The 15,844-nt window shown below is 39.4% G+C and overlaps 2 protein-coding genes across 6 annotated transcripts in view; one reads left to right on the forward strand and one right to left on the reverse strand.

Moving 5' to 3' along the window:
* The window catches only part of oaz1b (ornithine decarboxylase antizyme 1b), a 43,675-nt gene extending 35,723 nt beyond the window's left edge, over nucleotides 1–7,952 (reverse strand). The window contains 1 exon segment of the mRNA XM_039759600.1: nucleotides 7,720–7,952. Within this exon segment, the coding sequence (XP_039615534.1) occupies nucleotides 7,720–7,841 (122 nt within the window). The 5' untranslated portion in view covers nucleotides 7,842–7,952.
* mboat4 (membrane bound O-acyltransferase domain containing 4) overlaps nucleotides 1–15,844 on the forward strand; it is a 78,809-nt gene that overhangs the window by 39,373 nt on the left and 23,592 nt on the right. The window contains exon 1 of one of the 5 annotated variants that reach the window (XM_039759595.1): nucleotides 7,940–8,019. The exons of 2 other annotated variants lie outside the window; for them this stretch is intronic. The gene's annotated coding sequence lies outside the window, so the exon portion shown is untranslated. 2 more of the 5 variants (XM_039759597.1, XM_039759599.1) reach the window with 2 other exon arrangements.

Genomic DNA, 15,844 nt, shown 5'->3' on the forward strand with positions numbered 1-15,844 from the left:
ATTGTGACACAACCACAACCCGTAAACTGTCCCCTAAATTTCAAAGTTCTATTTTACAACTATACTTGGAATAAAGTATTAAACATGGGTGAGAAAAATCAATATACAAACCTATATAGGCCTAAAGTGAGGCAAAAAACAAAAAGGTCACTATTTGCATATTGTAAATGAATTGTAAAAAGAAGCAGCCATGGAAATATTGCATTACTGTTTCTTCAGACAATTCTCACTGCAATGGATGGATGAAGAAGGATTAAAGTGTCCTACCTCCTCCAATCCCTTGGTAATAAAGGTCTGTTTACCAATCAACAATTCTGTTAAGATATCTTTGTTGAATATAGGATTATACCATTAAAAAAACTGTTTTAAATCTATAGATTTGAGATATATAAAAAGTCAAAACAGATTTTCACAGACTTTATACAAGGCAGCAGTCCCACCTAATCTGAGAAGTGGAAAATTTGTGGCAGTGCTACATATTAAAGGACTCCATTTCCCAGGGCCCTGGGAGCATTTCTCTGATTGGAGGACTGCAGGGAGCGCGGGGACAAGAGGGACTGGCGGGAACTTTAAAAGGAAGCTGGCTTGACAGTAAAAGGAGGAGAAAAAAGTCTGTTTTGTATCTGTGTTCATCTGTCTGTTTTGCCATCTGCATCATCTGCCTGGATCACCGCCTGTATGGATGTATGGACCGTCTTATGCCTGCCCGTCGTGTTGAGCAGTCTGTCAGATTTACCACCGCCATTGTCGGAGGGAGTGCTGCTAATCATACCCCTCGCCACATCAGGAATACTGGTAGGACTGTTTATACATTTCTTACAGCAAACTGTGCACAGGATCATCATTTTGTTCCTTCATTCCACAACATCTGTTCCCACTGTTTTTGGACTGTTTAAGGACTTGGTGGTTAGAGTTTATTGTTACAGGTTTATCTTTGTGTGTTATTCGTGATCAGCTTATCGCCATAGGGAAGCAGGGACGGTTATCTGTTCATTTGTTGTTTTTGTTTCATTTAATATACAGGATTATATGCTGTTACTTCGTGTCTCTGTGTGTAAGTTGTGAGAGTCAGGACAAGGCTCGGTGCATTTCTGCGGTCCCCACCAAACAAACAAACAAACAAATCACTTTCTCTACAACAGTGTGAATCTGAGCGGCTCCAGGCCACTACAAAATGGTTGAGCGAGTCTAAAGATTCTACAAATAGGCATCAAGACTGATAATCAACTGGGAATTTTATTGGAGTATTTTAAGAGACTTCAGGGCTGGATGCTGTATTCTATAAAATGTTCAATGCATCTATTATTTTACAAGATTTTCTGTCCTTTGGTTTACTTTACATTCTTTGTTGTTTTTGACCAAAACAGAAAGTAAAGTAGCTGGAGCTGATCAAGCATCTGCATAACCAGCTGTAAGTGGACCCTTTCCTAAAACTTCACAGTTAAACGACCCCACTCACCCTCTGAACTACATGTACCATTTTAGTAGTAACAACCTTAAATGCAGAACAAAAACAGTGGGACAGAGGAGGTCATTTGCACCACCATGTATTAGGCTATTTAATGACAGCTTCATAGCGGAGACATTATCTCATGAAGAGCTGTAAACAAGCTTTCGATTACTGCAACTCGCTGTATTCTGGGATTAAAAAATCCCCAATACGCAGGTTACAGTTGGTCCAGAATGCTGCCGCTCGCTTTCTGGGTGGGGCAAGAAAGTATGACTCGGTTTCTCCTATTTTAGCTTCTTTACACTGGCTGCCTGTCAGTTTTCGAATTGATTTTAAAAATCTTGCTGCTAGTTTTTAAATCTTTACATGGGCTTGCTCCTGCCTATTTATGTGAATTGTGTGCTTTACACCAGCCATCTAGAGTAATTTGATCTTCTGGTCAGTTGTCTCTTGTTGTCCCTCGTACTAAGTGTAAAACCAAGGGGGACAGACAGGGCTTGTGCAGCTGCTGCCCCTCGCCTGTGGAACTCGTTACATAAAGGAGTCGTCTACAATTGAAATGTTCAAAACGAGATTAAAGACTCATTTCTATTCACTTGCATTCCGTTGACCTTCAGTAATACTGATGGTTTCCTCATTGTGATTATATAACATTACTTCCATTTATCATGTATTTTATTTATGTTCTTATATTTTATTTCTATTTATGTTATTTGTTTGCTTTTTTATTCTATTATTGTAAAGCACTTTGGCCACAGCATTCCTATGTTTTTTAAATGTGCTATTATACACTCACCTAAAGGATTATTAGGTGTTCAATTTCTCATTAATGCAATTATCTAATCAACCAATCACATGACAGTTGCTTCAATGCATTTAGGGGTGTGGTCCTGGTCAAGACAATCTCCTGAACTCCAAACTGAATGTCAGAATGGGACAGAAAGGTGATTTAAGCAATTTTAAGCGTGGCATGGTTGTTGGTGCCAGACGGGCCGGTCTGAGTATTTCACAATCTGCTCAGTTACTGGGATTTTCACGCACAACCATTTCTAGGGTTTACAAAGAATGGTGTGAAAAGGGAAAAACATCCAGTATGCGGCAGTCCTGTGGGAGAAAATGCCTTGTTGATGCTAGAGGTCAGAGGAGAATGGGCCGACTGATTCAAGCTGATAGAAGAGCAACTTTGACTGAAATAACCACTCGTTACAACCGAGGTATGCAGCAAAGCATTTGTGAAGCCACAACACGCACAACCTTGAGGCGGATGGGCTACAACAGCAGAAGACCCCACCGGGTACCACTCATCTCCACTATAAATAGGAAAAAGAGGCTACAATTTGCACGAGCTCACCAAAATTGGACAGTTGAAGACTGGAAAAATGTTGCCTGGTCTGATGAGTCTCGATTTCTGTTGAGACATTCAAATGGTAGAGTCAGAATTTGGTGTAAACAGAATGAGAACATGGATCCATCATGCCTTGTTACCACTGTGCAGGCTGGTGGTGGTGGTGTAATGGTGTGGGGGATGTTTCCTTGGCACACTTTAGGCCCCTTAGTGTCAATTGTGCATTGTTTAAATGCCACGGGCTACCTGAGCATTGTTTCTGACCATGTCCATCCCTTCATGACCACCATGTACCCATCCTCTGATGGCTACTTCCTTCAGGATAATGCACCATGTCACAAAGCTCGAATAATTTCAAATTGGTTTCTTGAACATGACAATGAGTTCACTGTACTAAAATGGCCCCCACAGTCACCAGATCTCAACCCAATAGAGCATCTTTGGGATGTGGTGGAACGGGAGCTTCGTGCCCTGGATGTGCATCCCACAAATCTCCATCAACTGCAAGATGCTATCCTATCAATATGGGCCAACATTTCTAAAGAATGCTTTCAGCACCTTGTTGAATCAATGCCACGTGGAATTAAGGCAGTTCTGAAGGCGAAAGGGGGTCAAACACCGTATTAGTATGGTGGTCCTAATAATCCTTTAGGTGAGTGTATTGTTTAGAAACTCTGAAATATTCTTAAGTGGTTCATGTTTTTTTTTTATATTAGCTACAGATGACTTTCTACAAACTTTACTTTCAAGATCAAATTTCTTTTTAATTTGAAAAATGGATTTCTTTTTGTTGCTTGACATTTATTATTTTTTGTCCCACTTTTTATACATTGTGCCTAGTAGAAAACTGCGTTCAGTGGTAGGAAATGTACAATGGAAGGGCAGTTCTGCTTAAAGTACCACCACAAACCAATGGTGACTACAAAATAAACAGTAACAAAAAACAATCACAACAGAAGTAATAATGTCATATTTGGGTTGTGTTAAATAATCACTCAGCATGCAGTGTACATTTGACTCTAACAGGAGATCAAAAAAAAAAATATATCAACAGGGCAAATGTTGCTGTAATGGTCAGAATGCTCACTCTGCCTTCTCTGCTAGCGGAGGTACTCTTTGTACCCTGGCTGAACTTTGAAGGTTGTGGACAGCCCCGATTTAAAAGCCTCAGGGTTAAGCAGGTCAGTTGTCATTGGTGCTCCAGTGTGTCTGGGATTAAGCAATTGAGTGCATTCTTATTGCAATTCTTATGTTTAACTCTTTAAGATAATATTGTTTTGGTACAATTGACCAATTCATGTCCAACTAAGACCTTCACACACTAGAAATCTCTTGAAACAAAGAACTTTCTGGGCATTTCCCTTGGCAGACTGTTAAGAAATTCTGATATGACACAATCATGAAAGCAAACCGCAAGAATGTATAATAAAAATAACAAGCAATGTTACATTATAAGTAGAAATATACAGTGTATATGAAAGAACAATATTTCATAAGCAGTTTATTTATCAGAGTCAAAGCTTATTAAAAACACAGGCCAAAGTGACAACTTGATGAACAAAACATTGTAGATGAGAAGAGGCCATTCAGCCCAACAAAGCTCACCAGTCTTATTCCAAAAGTGGCATTCTGGTCATATTGTTTATTACATCTGAAAACTCAACTACAAAATTTCAGTTGTATGCTCCAAACTGCAACATGGAATCTTATTTCAACCCATATTACTAATCCAAGTACATACAGGTAGTCCCCAATAACGGACATCTGACCTACGGCGTACGAACGGGGCTGCAGCTGCGACGCTTGCGCCTCAGTAACTGCCGCTCCGTCATCTTCGGCCTGGAGATGCTGCAAGCGGTGGCTGGACGGAGGCTGAAGTGGGGAGATTTCGCTGCTCGTGCAGTGTAGTGTCCCTCGGGGGGGCTTCCGGCGGCAAGCTGTGACCAATGGTCCATAGTTACCAGGGCCACAGCTATCGTTTGTGTGCAGGACGGAGGCTTGATGGGGCGGTTCACTGCCCGCCCACCACGCCGCCGCAGCTACTGCTCCTGACTGGACCGAGCAGAGGGGGGCATTTCACTGCCCACTCACCACACACACCTGCCTCGTTCATTCTCTGGTGATGCTGCAAACGGTGACCCGGTTGTGGCTGAATGGAGGCCATTGAGGGTGAACGGGGCGGTGGGGGATAGCATTGTAGTGTGCCTCAGGTAGCTGCCTGCCGAATGGGGGCAGTGGTGGGCAATTCACTACCCGCCTTTGGCCGCACTGTGTTCGTTCTCGGTGGGCGGACGCTGCAGGCAGCATACCGTAGTGGAGGTGACTGTGTGGTGGGTGGGTGGTGAACCACCCCTTGCCGCCCCCATTTAGTCTCAATAGCAAGCCAGCTTGTACTGTTACACACATAGCAGGAAGTTCTCTCTTATCAGTACATTGCTGACGGCAGATGCCTTCCTGCTGTGTTAGCGTGTACAGTTCTGTGCAGAAGAGCTCATCTTAACCTTTTGTCTTCACCCTTCGAGAATGTCTCTGAAACACAAATCTGATGCCAGTGCTGGTGATACAGTAAAGAAGAGAAACACCATCACCATTGAAAATAAAGTAGAAATAATAAAAAGGTCAGAGAGAGGTGAAACTCCATCATTCATTGGCGGAGCACTTGGTTACAGTCGGTCAACAATAGCATTTATTAAAATAATGTACCTGTTCCGACTTGCATACAAATTCAACTTAAGTACAAACCTACAGTCCCTATCTCATACGTAACCTGGGGACTGCCTGTATTTTGTTTCTATTCTTTATTTTTTTTTTCTAATTTATGCTATCAGATTACATGTTCAAAGTGGTAACATCGCACAAAATGGACGAGACAAAGTTAAGTTCATGATACACTTCATAAAGAAATAAACACCATAGTTTAAAATTACCATGCCCTTTTTCAAAAAGCTTTAACACATAGGTTGTCTGTTATACTATGGTTTCATTAAATAACAATTAAAGGACATTATAATAAAGTGCCCTTCTATACTGAAGAAAAGAAAGTTCATGCTATGGGCTTCATGTGTCATGTGATTTCTAGTACGTGCACCTGCTCTCCGTTTCACATTGTCAGAAACAGGTCAACCCATACCGTAAAGTGGATTGTCTCCAATTCCAACCAACCCTCTTCCAGTCTTAATAGGCATGTTGCACACACAATAGTGACACACACGTGAGCATATCAGTTGACGGACCATGAAACCAGACTAGAAAGTTATGACTTGTCTGTTATTGTCTAGTCCAGTGCTTCTCAAACTGTTTTCTGTCAGGGTCCTCTAAGCCAAAACAAAGGTCCTCATAGTCTTCTTTCCCATCCAATGAATTAAAGGAGAGCAAAAATAATAAAAAAATATTTGGGAGAAGCAATCAGCCTTGGGTCCTCTTACCTGCAGACATCTGTACAATTTATTAATGAAAAGTATTTTCACAAAAAAAACAAGAAATAAAAAAAAAATAATAAACTGAAACAACTACTTCCATATAAAAAAATATATGTGATGGGTTAGCCTGAATATATTTTACAAGATCAGGATTTACTTTAGCCCACCTCCTAGTGTAAAACGAATCCTATCTGAATTGGGCTTTAAACGCAGCACTTCATTTTTGTACTTGAGACTAAGCTCGGCTTTTAGCAAACTGAAAAACTGAAGGGCACTTCCCTCAACAGAAAATTGAAGGAACCACAGGTAGAAAAAGGGTGACACATCTACGACAGGGAATTAAAGGGTAGCTTGTTCTAGTCTTCTAAGAACTGGAGGTCCTCATATCCCTCAAGACATACGTATCTTTTACCTCAGAATTTTTCACATCAAACAACATCTTCGTGAAGAAATGACTGGCTGGATTGCAGAGCTTTCTGAACACCGGTTTATTTCTGATTTAAAAGCATGATTTTGCTTTATTCAGACAAATTTAACTATATTAATATGGTAAATACCATATTTGTAGATATTAATTATAAAACGTAAGCTTAGTAACGGTGTATTAGAAAACTTCAGATACTTAAAAATATCAAAACAAACGAGCTTCATAGCCTGAATCGTCTCCTCACGTTAATCAAAATTTTTGTTCTAAAAGTTTTCTAATGATTATATCCAATCATCAGACCCACCAGGCCTCCGTAAACGAATGTATTCCGTCACGCCGCGACTTTTTAAGGATTAATTATTAACAGAAACAACCACCACTCTTATTGTACTTCATCAAATCCAAATGTATTTTTATTATTGCCTTACCGATAGTTTTCGTGCGAATTATTGACTTTTTTTTTTTTTTACTTTTTCTCACATGATAATCTGAATGATGACAAAAAAGATCAAATGATCTACAGCCCACTGCGGACCCCCTGACAGTAAAGCTGATGTTTTTCAGGTTAAAGTGCCGCAAAGAGCGGAAGCCCGACCGTGGCTTGTGACGTCATCCGACCTGACGTCACAGAGGTGCAGGCCTCGACACAAAGCCTTGGTGATCAGGGCCCTCAAATGTGAAGCGCTCCCTTCCGCAAGTACGACACAAGAGTGGGCACAGCATGAAGCATTAACCGCTATCCACAAAAGCACACACACTTAACGGGTCGCCAGTAAAACATATTCCAATATTTATTTTATGAAACCCAGCACAATATGAGCTTATTGTGGCAGTCTCATCCGGATGTTTTCTTAATATAAAGGAAGACTGCGACTGTGCAAAATTACTCAAATAATAATAATAAGTTAAATTCCAATCAGTATTTCATGAAAGTATTATTGCTCTATAAATAAAACTAAACACATTATGCATTACGATCAGAAAAAAACTTTAGGTACGGTTAAACTTTACAGGACATGAGTGTTATATTTATATATAGCTACAGTGAAAAAAAAATCCACCCGCCCCCACAACTTACTTGTCCAACATGTCATGGATACTACTACTTAAAGCAGCCATGGTGCACGGTTGTTGTTTTCCTTCTTTCTCTCGGGCAAAACAGTGACTATTCAGGATGCGCTGGAGGTTGGATTTTACCATCCGGCCTCGGTGCGGTGACAGCCAAGCGGGTTGACTCGGCAGAGCGACGATCGGCTTGGGAATGCAGCAGCAGTAACAACAGTTCAGAACGATACGTGGGTCTCAAAACACTGAGCTGTCGGAGGAGAAAAACAAGCAATTTAACCGCTTCAGAGCCTTACTACCGCTAGGGGCGCAGGTGAGCATCAGGTAATGGAAAATTACTGTGCGTGAGAGGCTGCTTGATGACAGTTGAGTATTTAAACCTTATGCACTGTATATATAGAGATCCAAATTAGGGATATTATAAAACCTTAAAACCGTACGCGGCTGATCATTTCTATACGCGACGAAGAAAAAAAATAGAGCATAAGCACCGCCTTATTTCTTAATCCTAGGAATCATTGGGAATAATATTCAGCGGCTCCGAAACTGCTTGATATGCATTCTCTTTTGACTGCAAGGTGCGAAATACGGCACCCCCCTAATTAAACCCCCGGACTCCTGAAAGCCTCCATAACAAAATGTTTCTTTTTTAAAGGTTTTGCTGTTATAAATAACTCAGAGCCCACACTGTTAAAAGTAAGGGTTCCGAAGTGGCTCTTTAGAGCGATCCTTCAAGGGAACCATCTACATGAGGGTTCCGGAAAGAACCTTTATATATTTAGATCTGTAACAGGTTCTGTAAATAGTCATGAATAGATGAGAACAGGTTTGTGACACATCACTGTGTTCCTGATTTTAAAAGGACTCGCGCCGCATTTCAGGTTTTCTTGATCTGTTATTATCTTGTATGCCAGCAGCTAAATCACCTGCACTTCAGAACAGGTCAGCCACCTGAAGCTAAACATGTTTGGGCCCAGCCAGTACTTGCGCAGGAGACTGTCTAGGAAAGCTTGGATTGTTGCTGGGAAGATGTTGGTGAGGCCACCAGGAGGTGCTTACCTGTGGTCTGTGTGTGAATTCCAACGCCACAGTGCAAATCTTGTGCCGCCGTTCAAAGGCAACATAACTCCGACTCTTTGTAGTTACAAAAGATCCCTGGGCATGTTTCATAATAGTGGGGTGTTTCCTGATGTCCTGGCTGCAGTCTATCTCCCTAATCATCCCTTGCACTTAATTATATAACTATCTTCACCACCTAATACCTGCTGTGTGGTGAGCATATTGGGACAAGGATGGCTGCTGTTACATCATCCAAGTTGATACTACATATCGGTGGTGCTTAAGTTGACTCTACACAGTCTGTGTAAGAATTTTGAGTAGGTTAGAAAAGTGCTATATAAATGTAATTAACTATAATTCATTGACCTACTGTACATTAAACATTTCTTTTTTGTCAACATATCATGAACCATTTCAATGCCCAAAGAACCAATTTTATATGCAAAGAGACCTTCTCAGAATGAAATGGTTCTTTATCAAATCTACTAGGAACCACACAACATAATAAAGTACCATTTGTGAACCATTCTTTTTAAGAGTGCACTCCTGGGTTTGTGAGAAATGTGGTCACTAACCTTCTTATTCAGGGCAGGGTCACGGGGCAGCTGCAGCCTATCCCAGCAAGCATCATGACCAAGGCAGGAGCAATCATCCAATGGTAGCCTGTGCTTTTAACTGACTAGAGTTGCACTGAGGCAAAGTTATGTTAATGAGGTTTCATTATCTGCACTGAAACAAAGAAAAGGACCAAAATCATCTGTTTGTAAATTGTAGATTTAATTTTGAAGGTTAAGCACAATGCAAATGTCCCAAACAAAGACATTTGAATTGAACGTTCTGCTTCTGTGCAAGTGTGGTGCTCATAAGTGCTTTTGTTTAAAAATAATGTACCCGTGTAAAATGCAAATAGTCTATTTAAGATATTCATATCTCAACAATAACATTGTTTAGCTAATTATATAGTCCTCAGTGCCATAGTAATGTTTCAGTGTTTAGCTAATGATTCTCTCCAGTTGCCATAGGGTATATTGTGCACACTTACTACAAGCATTCCCCAATTAGAAGCTCATATACTGCATGTATAATGCTATTCATGTTGCAGCAGTGTTTGACGTGTATTATACACCAAGTATAGTATAACGGGTCTTTTTATCTTTCCCATATTGGTCATTTGTGTGTCCTGTGGGAGTGTAGGCTGGTGTGCAGTGTCGAGTGGTTGACAAAGTGTGGCACATGCTAACACCCTTATTACAGTGTATAAAATATCAATCCATCCATTCTTTCCTCCATTGGCTAACCTGTTTAATACCTTTTAGGATTGCAGGAAGCCACTTCCCATACTGGCTACCTTGAGGCAAGACAGGAATTGACCTTGCATAGGGAGCTAGAATATTTTACTGGATACTCGCACACACACACACACACACTGACACACCTTTTGCTCCATTGCAATGTAGGAGTCTGTTACCTGTTGTTCTATTATGGGCTGCAGCTTCCTACAATTGTGCAATGCAATGTTAAGTTAAAAACCGCAACAATAGGATATATATTTAAAAATATTTCAGGATTCATTAAGGTTGATTAGGTTTAAACATGAAACATTTACAGCCAAAATCATCAATAGAAATCAAGTTATATCCATCCTCCTATCTGTCCATTTTCTCAGCCTGCTTAATTCCTAACTAGGGGTCACAAGAAGGCAGAGACTATTTCACGGTATTATAATTGATTATAAAAAATCCTAAGTGCTAAATGACAAAGCGGTTACAAAAAAGGATTACTTATAATGAACATTTGACATTTACTAACAAAAAACAGTTTTAAATATTCCCAGTAGGAACCTGGGAAGTTTAAATGATTAGCTGAAGGTTCCTCACTGAGCCAATGGTGAGAATTGGACCTTCAGCTCTGTGTGCTTTACAGTGACCACCACTACAGCCACTAGTGCCCACAGCTTAATATACAGTAACATTAAGATATTCTCAATATTAGCCATCACACACATGAAAGTGAAATATATTATAATTCCAGTCTTGATCAGCGTATCCATTTTAATCTCCTGCTGTCAAAGAGTTTCTGTATCACAGTGTCTGTAAATTATATTCACCATTAAGATGTCTGTTCTTGGTTATGCCCATTTCTTGATGAGAACTGTTCTGCAATGCCAAACGAAAGGACAACAAACTGTTATATTTTAAATAATATTTTTAACTCAGTATAATTTGTTAATCCAGCTATTGATGACTGCAGTTGACTATAAAGACTGCAACCTCACAAAAAAGTCCAGGAATATGCAGTCACTGAAACTGAATAGATGGATATTTATTAGTGCAAAAAGAATAAAGTCACTCGCCTGATGAGAGAGGAAGTCTCTTGTATTTCTCTAACAAAAAGAGGAAACATTTGTTTGCTTTCACTATGAATTACTGCTTAACAGAAAAGTATTGGGAAAATTAATAATAATCAGAGGAAACAAAGCAAAGTACATTCACACCTACTGTACCAAGGGAGCGGTGAATTTGGTGATTTCCCAGTTCTTTGCAAAGTCAGGGGCAGAGCAGAAGAGGATGGAGGAAATGGGATGAGGAGGAATTATTACACAATTATCCCAATAGTACACCCGGATCCCTGGAGGAAATTAGCATCTGGGAACCAGAGCAATAAAGACATTCAAGTTATTTTAAAAATAAGAAATCCCCTGATCCTATCAACAGGTTCCAGAGGAATAAGAGAAACATCTGATGTAGAATAGAGAGATTGTTGCGTTGCGTGTTCTCAAGACAGCTATAAGATTACTGAATGCAAAATCAATAGCTACTGGACTTTTCCCATGAGTAGGATAAGCCATCTCAGTGCAATGTTTCTAAAATTGTTTTGATTGATATAATATAATTGGTAAAACAACATGACATTCATAAACACACTTAATCCAGTTAAGTTCTGAGGGCCAAAGACTATGCGTGCCACTGAAATCAATTCTGCTCACACACATATCTGAATTGGGACAATTTAGTTTGAGGACACTCGAGTACCTGAAGAATATCCTGCACAAACTCAGCAAGAACATGCTGACTCCACATAAACAAGGGGTTCAAACCCAGGAAGATGGACCCATAAGGAAGTATTGCTAACAGCGGCACCACCATTTTGCTCTTATTTGTGAAATGACTAACTATAAAAGATATTCTATTGAAGCAGCTTATCTCTTTTTTTAGTAATTAAATATAGGCTACAGTGAAAATTGATAGTTTTTTTTTATTATTGCAGTCCTCAAATGAGGCCACAACCTCAGCAGTCTGTATTCATAAAGTAAACACAAATGCTATTCCTGTTTTAAAATGGAATATCTTTCATCAGGCTCACGTTTAAAAGCACACATTTTATACACATGCACATTCAGTATTTATAGGGAATTCTTCCTCTTCAAGGCAACAATCATCTCGATCAGCATTCAATGTTGACACAACAGACTATATAAATGTGGACATGCAGGTCATTACTGATTAGTCTATAGAAAAGGTGAAGCGCAATAGAAAGTGGTTTTAATAACGTTTTACTGGCTTGAATATCTTTGCAAATAATTTATTCAAAATGCACTTTGAGCTTCATCCACTACTGTTATATCAGTTAGCTGCTCTTCCATTCTCTTTGGTTTTTAATTGCATCTGTCAGTTTCAAATGGTCTCCCAGACTTTAAGGTATGTTTTTTGTATTTGTGTGTTGTCAAAGCCTTTATAAATATTACCTTAAAATAGACATTTTTTTTTATCTTTAACCAGAATATCTAAAATTTAAGGGATAGGACCAAGATGGAGAGGTTAACCTCCAGAGAGAAGGACTTTAAAGGGTGGAAAAGCTGAAATACCTCAGATCAACAATAACAGAAGATCGAGTGCTAAATCTAGAAATAAACTGTAGAATGCAATCAGGTTGGAAATATTGGAATTAGGTATTAGGAGTGTTATATAACGTAAAAATTAGTGCAAGAGAGAAGGGTAAAGTGCATAAAACAGCATTGTTGTATGGATCAGAAACCTGGACAGTTAAAAAGGTGCATGAAAGGAAAATGAATGTTACGGAAATGAGAATATTGAGGTGCATGTGTGGATTAACAAAGACTGATAAGATCAGAAATGAGTGAATCAGAGGTTAAAGGTGGAGAAATGTCTCAGAAAATACAAGAAGGTTAAAGTGGCATAGCCATGTAGGGAGAAGAATCATGGATATGACGAAAGGATGACCAAATCGAACGTGGTTGGGCTGTGTGAACCGGGACCTCAGGGAGAAGGGGATATCAGGTAAGGAAGTGGGCAACAGATGAGAGGAGAGGAGGCTGCTGCACTGTAGCGACTCCACATGAAAACCTTTAGAAGAAGAAGATAAATGTTTAATAGATGAAAGGCATGTTTCTCCTTTCAAGTACAGTATATGAATTGTGTAAATATATTTTTGTCATATATTATCTTGTTATTTTTATATCTAATATTAAATAATAATGTGTATTTATGTATTTATATAAATATTAGCAAAATACACTCGCTTCACAACGGAGAAGTAGTGTGTTAAAGAAGTTATGAAAAAGAAAAGGAAACATTTTAAAAATAACGTTAACATGATTGTCAATGTAATTGTTTTGTGACTGTTATGAGTGTTGCTGTCATCAAGGATTTGATTATCATTATTTCCTTCAATCAGGTTCGTATTTGGAGGACGTGTTGTGTTCAAGTTACATTCCGTGTTTGTCTAGTCTATCCCTGACCATCTCATCTTTGTTGTCAACCGTTGTAAAGATTGAAGTTTCATTCATCGAAGTGTTCATTACCCAGATCGCTACTCGTGAATCTAAGATGTTTAACAGGCATTCCCGGTATTAACTTGTGGATTTGCCTGCGAATATTTAGTGCTAGTGTGTCTATGAACTTGTGGAATTGCCTGCAAGTATTTGGTGGCAGCATCACAAAGCTGTTTCTGTCTAGCTGCATCAGAAAATGTACCATGACGTCTGACATGCCTCCTTTTTACTGTTCTCTCGCAGCTTGGAGTTTCATGGTTTGTTTCAATTACGACAGTATTTGTAGGAGTTGTGTTGAAGTGACATTCGGTATCTGTCAAGCGTTGTAAGTATACAACCAGTTTCATCGATAACTTCACATCCAGCTTTTGAGAGTTTAAACATTCATACACATCAAAGTGTCCACTACTGAAATCGTCACCTGTGAATCTAAGATGTTTAAGAGGCATTGGCGGTTGTCCAAAGGTGTAAAATATTTGGCCATTCCGGTACACTTGAAAGTGACAACCGAACAATTCAGCGGCAGCCATCAACTCACATGCAGATGCATAGGTGAAGGACTTCAGCATTTCACTCTTCTAGTGCTCCGGTGTAGTATGATTATCTCCTGTACCGTCATCAGTCCACACCTTGAACCTGTCCCAGTCATTTAATACATAAGACACAATGTTCCTCTGGATATCAAGATTGAGTCTAATATGGCCGTGCAATATGTAACACAGAGAATGGAAAAGGTAGGCGCCATCTCTGGGCATGGAACCACTCGGTAAGTGACAGTTCTTTGATCGATGGTGATCACCTCGATAGACATGTTAATGCGGGTACGGTTGAAATGATAAAGGAAATGGGTACCTGAACAATGTAAAGGAAGTCTAAAATACCTACACAATAACTATAATTGTAATAAATGAACAATAAAACATCGGAGAAGCTGTGGATTAAATAAAAAGGCTGCAGTTATCAGCAGGGAGACGTGAATCCCGTGGCGAAACAAGGAAGGGAATTAAGAGACCGGAGCGATGAACTGCTTTATATGGGCAGGCAGTCAATTACGTGGGAGGCGTTGGGATGGGGGACGCAACTCTGACTTACACGGCGACCAAGCTGCAGGCTATGGACGTATATATGTATGTAAGTAGGATTCAGTTATGACCGTTACGCGGAGAATTTCGAAATGAAACCTGCTTAACTTTTGTAAGTAAGCTGTAAGGAATGAGCCTGCCAAATTTCAGCCTTCTACCTACACTGGAAGTTGTAGAATTAGTGATGAGTGAGTGAGTCAGTCAGTCAGTGATGGCTTTGCCTTTTATTAGTATAGATACAGTGTATGTGGGTTTTACAGTGGCACACAGTCTGAGGACAATGAGATTGAGTCCTGGTGGGGCGGTCACTGTCTGTGTTCTCATTATGGCAGAGAGTTTCTCTCAAAGTACTCGAGTTTCCACAAAAATGTTCCGACTCGGTTAGTTGGTGAGTCTCATTTAGCTTGGTGTGGGGGTGTGCTTGTGATTGTGTCCCATTACATACCACCAACCTAACCAGGGTCACCCTAAAGTTGGATCAAGCAGGATCACAGAAAGAAGATAAATAAGAATGTCAGAACTCAATATATTCATCCATTTATTATCATTTTATTTGTACATTTAAACATTGACTTTTACTGTTGCTATTGCATATATAATGTGCATTCTATTTGGATAAGTGGATTTAGAAAATGGATGGATGGATGATATATAATGATGTTCTGTATTTATCCATTTTCTAACCCCACATGTTCCATTCCAGTATGTGTATAGATCAGTGCTTTAAACAGAAAGACATTTTTTACATACAAGTCCACTGTCTTCTTTGTAAAACGTGTTTTTTTCCAAGTGCTTTTTTTGGATAGTGGCTTATGGAATTTAAAACTTTTTTCATAAATATTTTTTTTTATTTCTCCTGCACAGGTTAATAACTTAAGTTTTCATGTGATAATACGACTAAAAGTGGCCATGTACCACTAGGTACCATAGGGTGGGCATGCATCCCTCCACTCAGCTTAGAGCTGCTACTGTCCCATAGGCTCATCACATGCAGGGTATTTAATTTTAACAGTTCTTCTTCATTTACTACTAAATCAAACTGCACAGTCTAGTAGCTAATGGGTTCTGTCAGTGTCAGTTTTATGTAAATATTATTCTTTTCTCCATTTATTGTTATCTTCTGGTGAACAGAAGACAGAAAGCAGACATTCAGCAAACATCTGCTACTTAGATTTACCATATTGAATTTTTGGAACCAGAATTAT

Source organism: Polypterus senegalus, chromosome 7 (genome assembly GCF_016835505.1).
Source record: "Polypterus senegalus isolate Bchr_013 chromosome 7, ASM1683550v1, whole genome shotgun sequence".
In the NCBI taxonomy this organism is placed as follows: Eukaryota; Metazoa; Chordata; class Cladistia; order Polypteriformes; family Polypteridae; genus Polypterus; species Polypterus senegalus.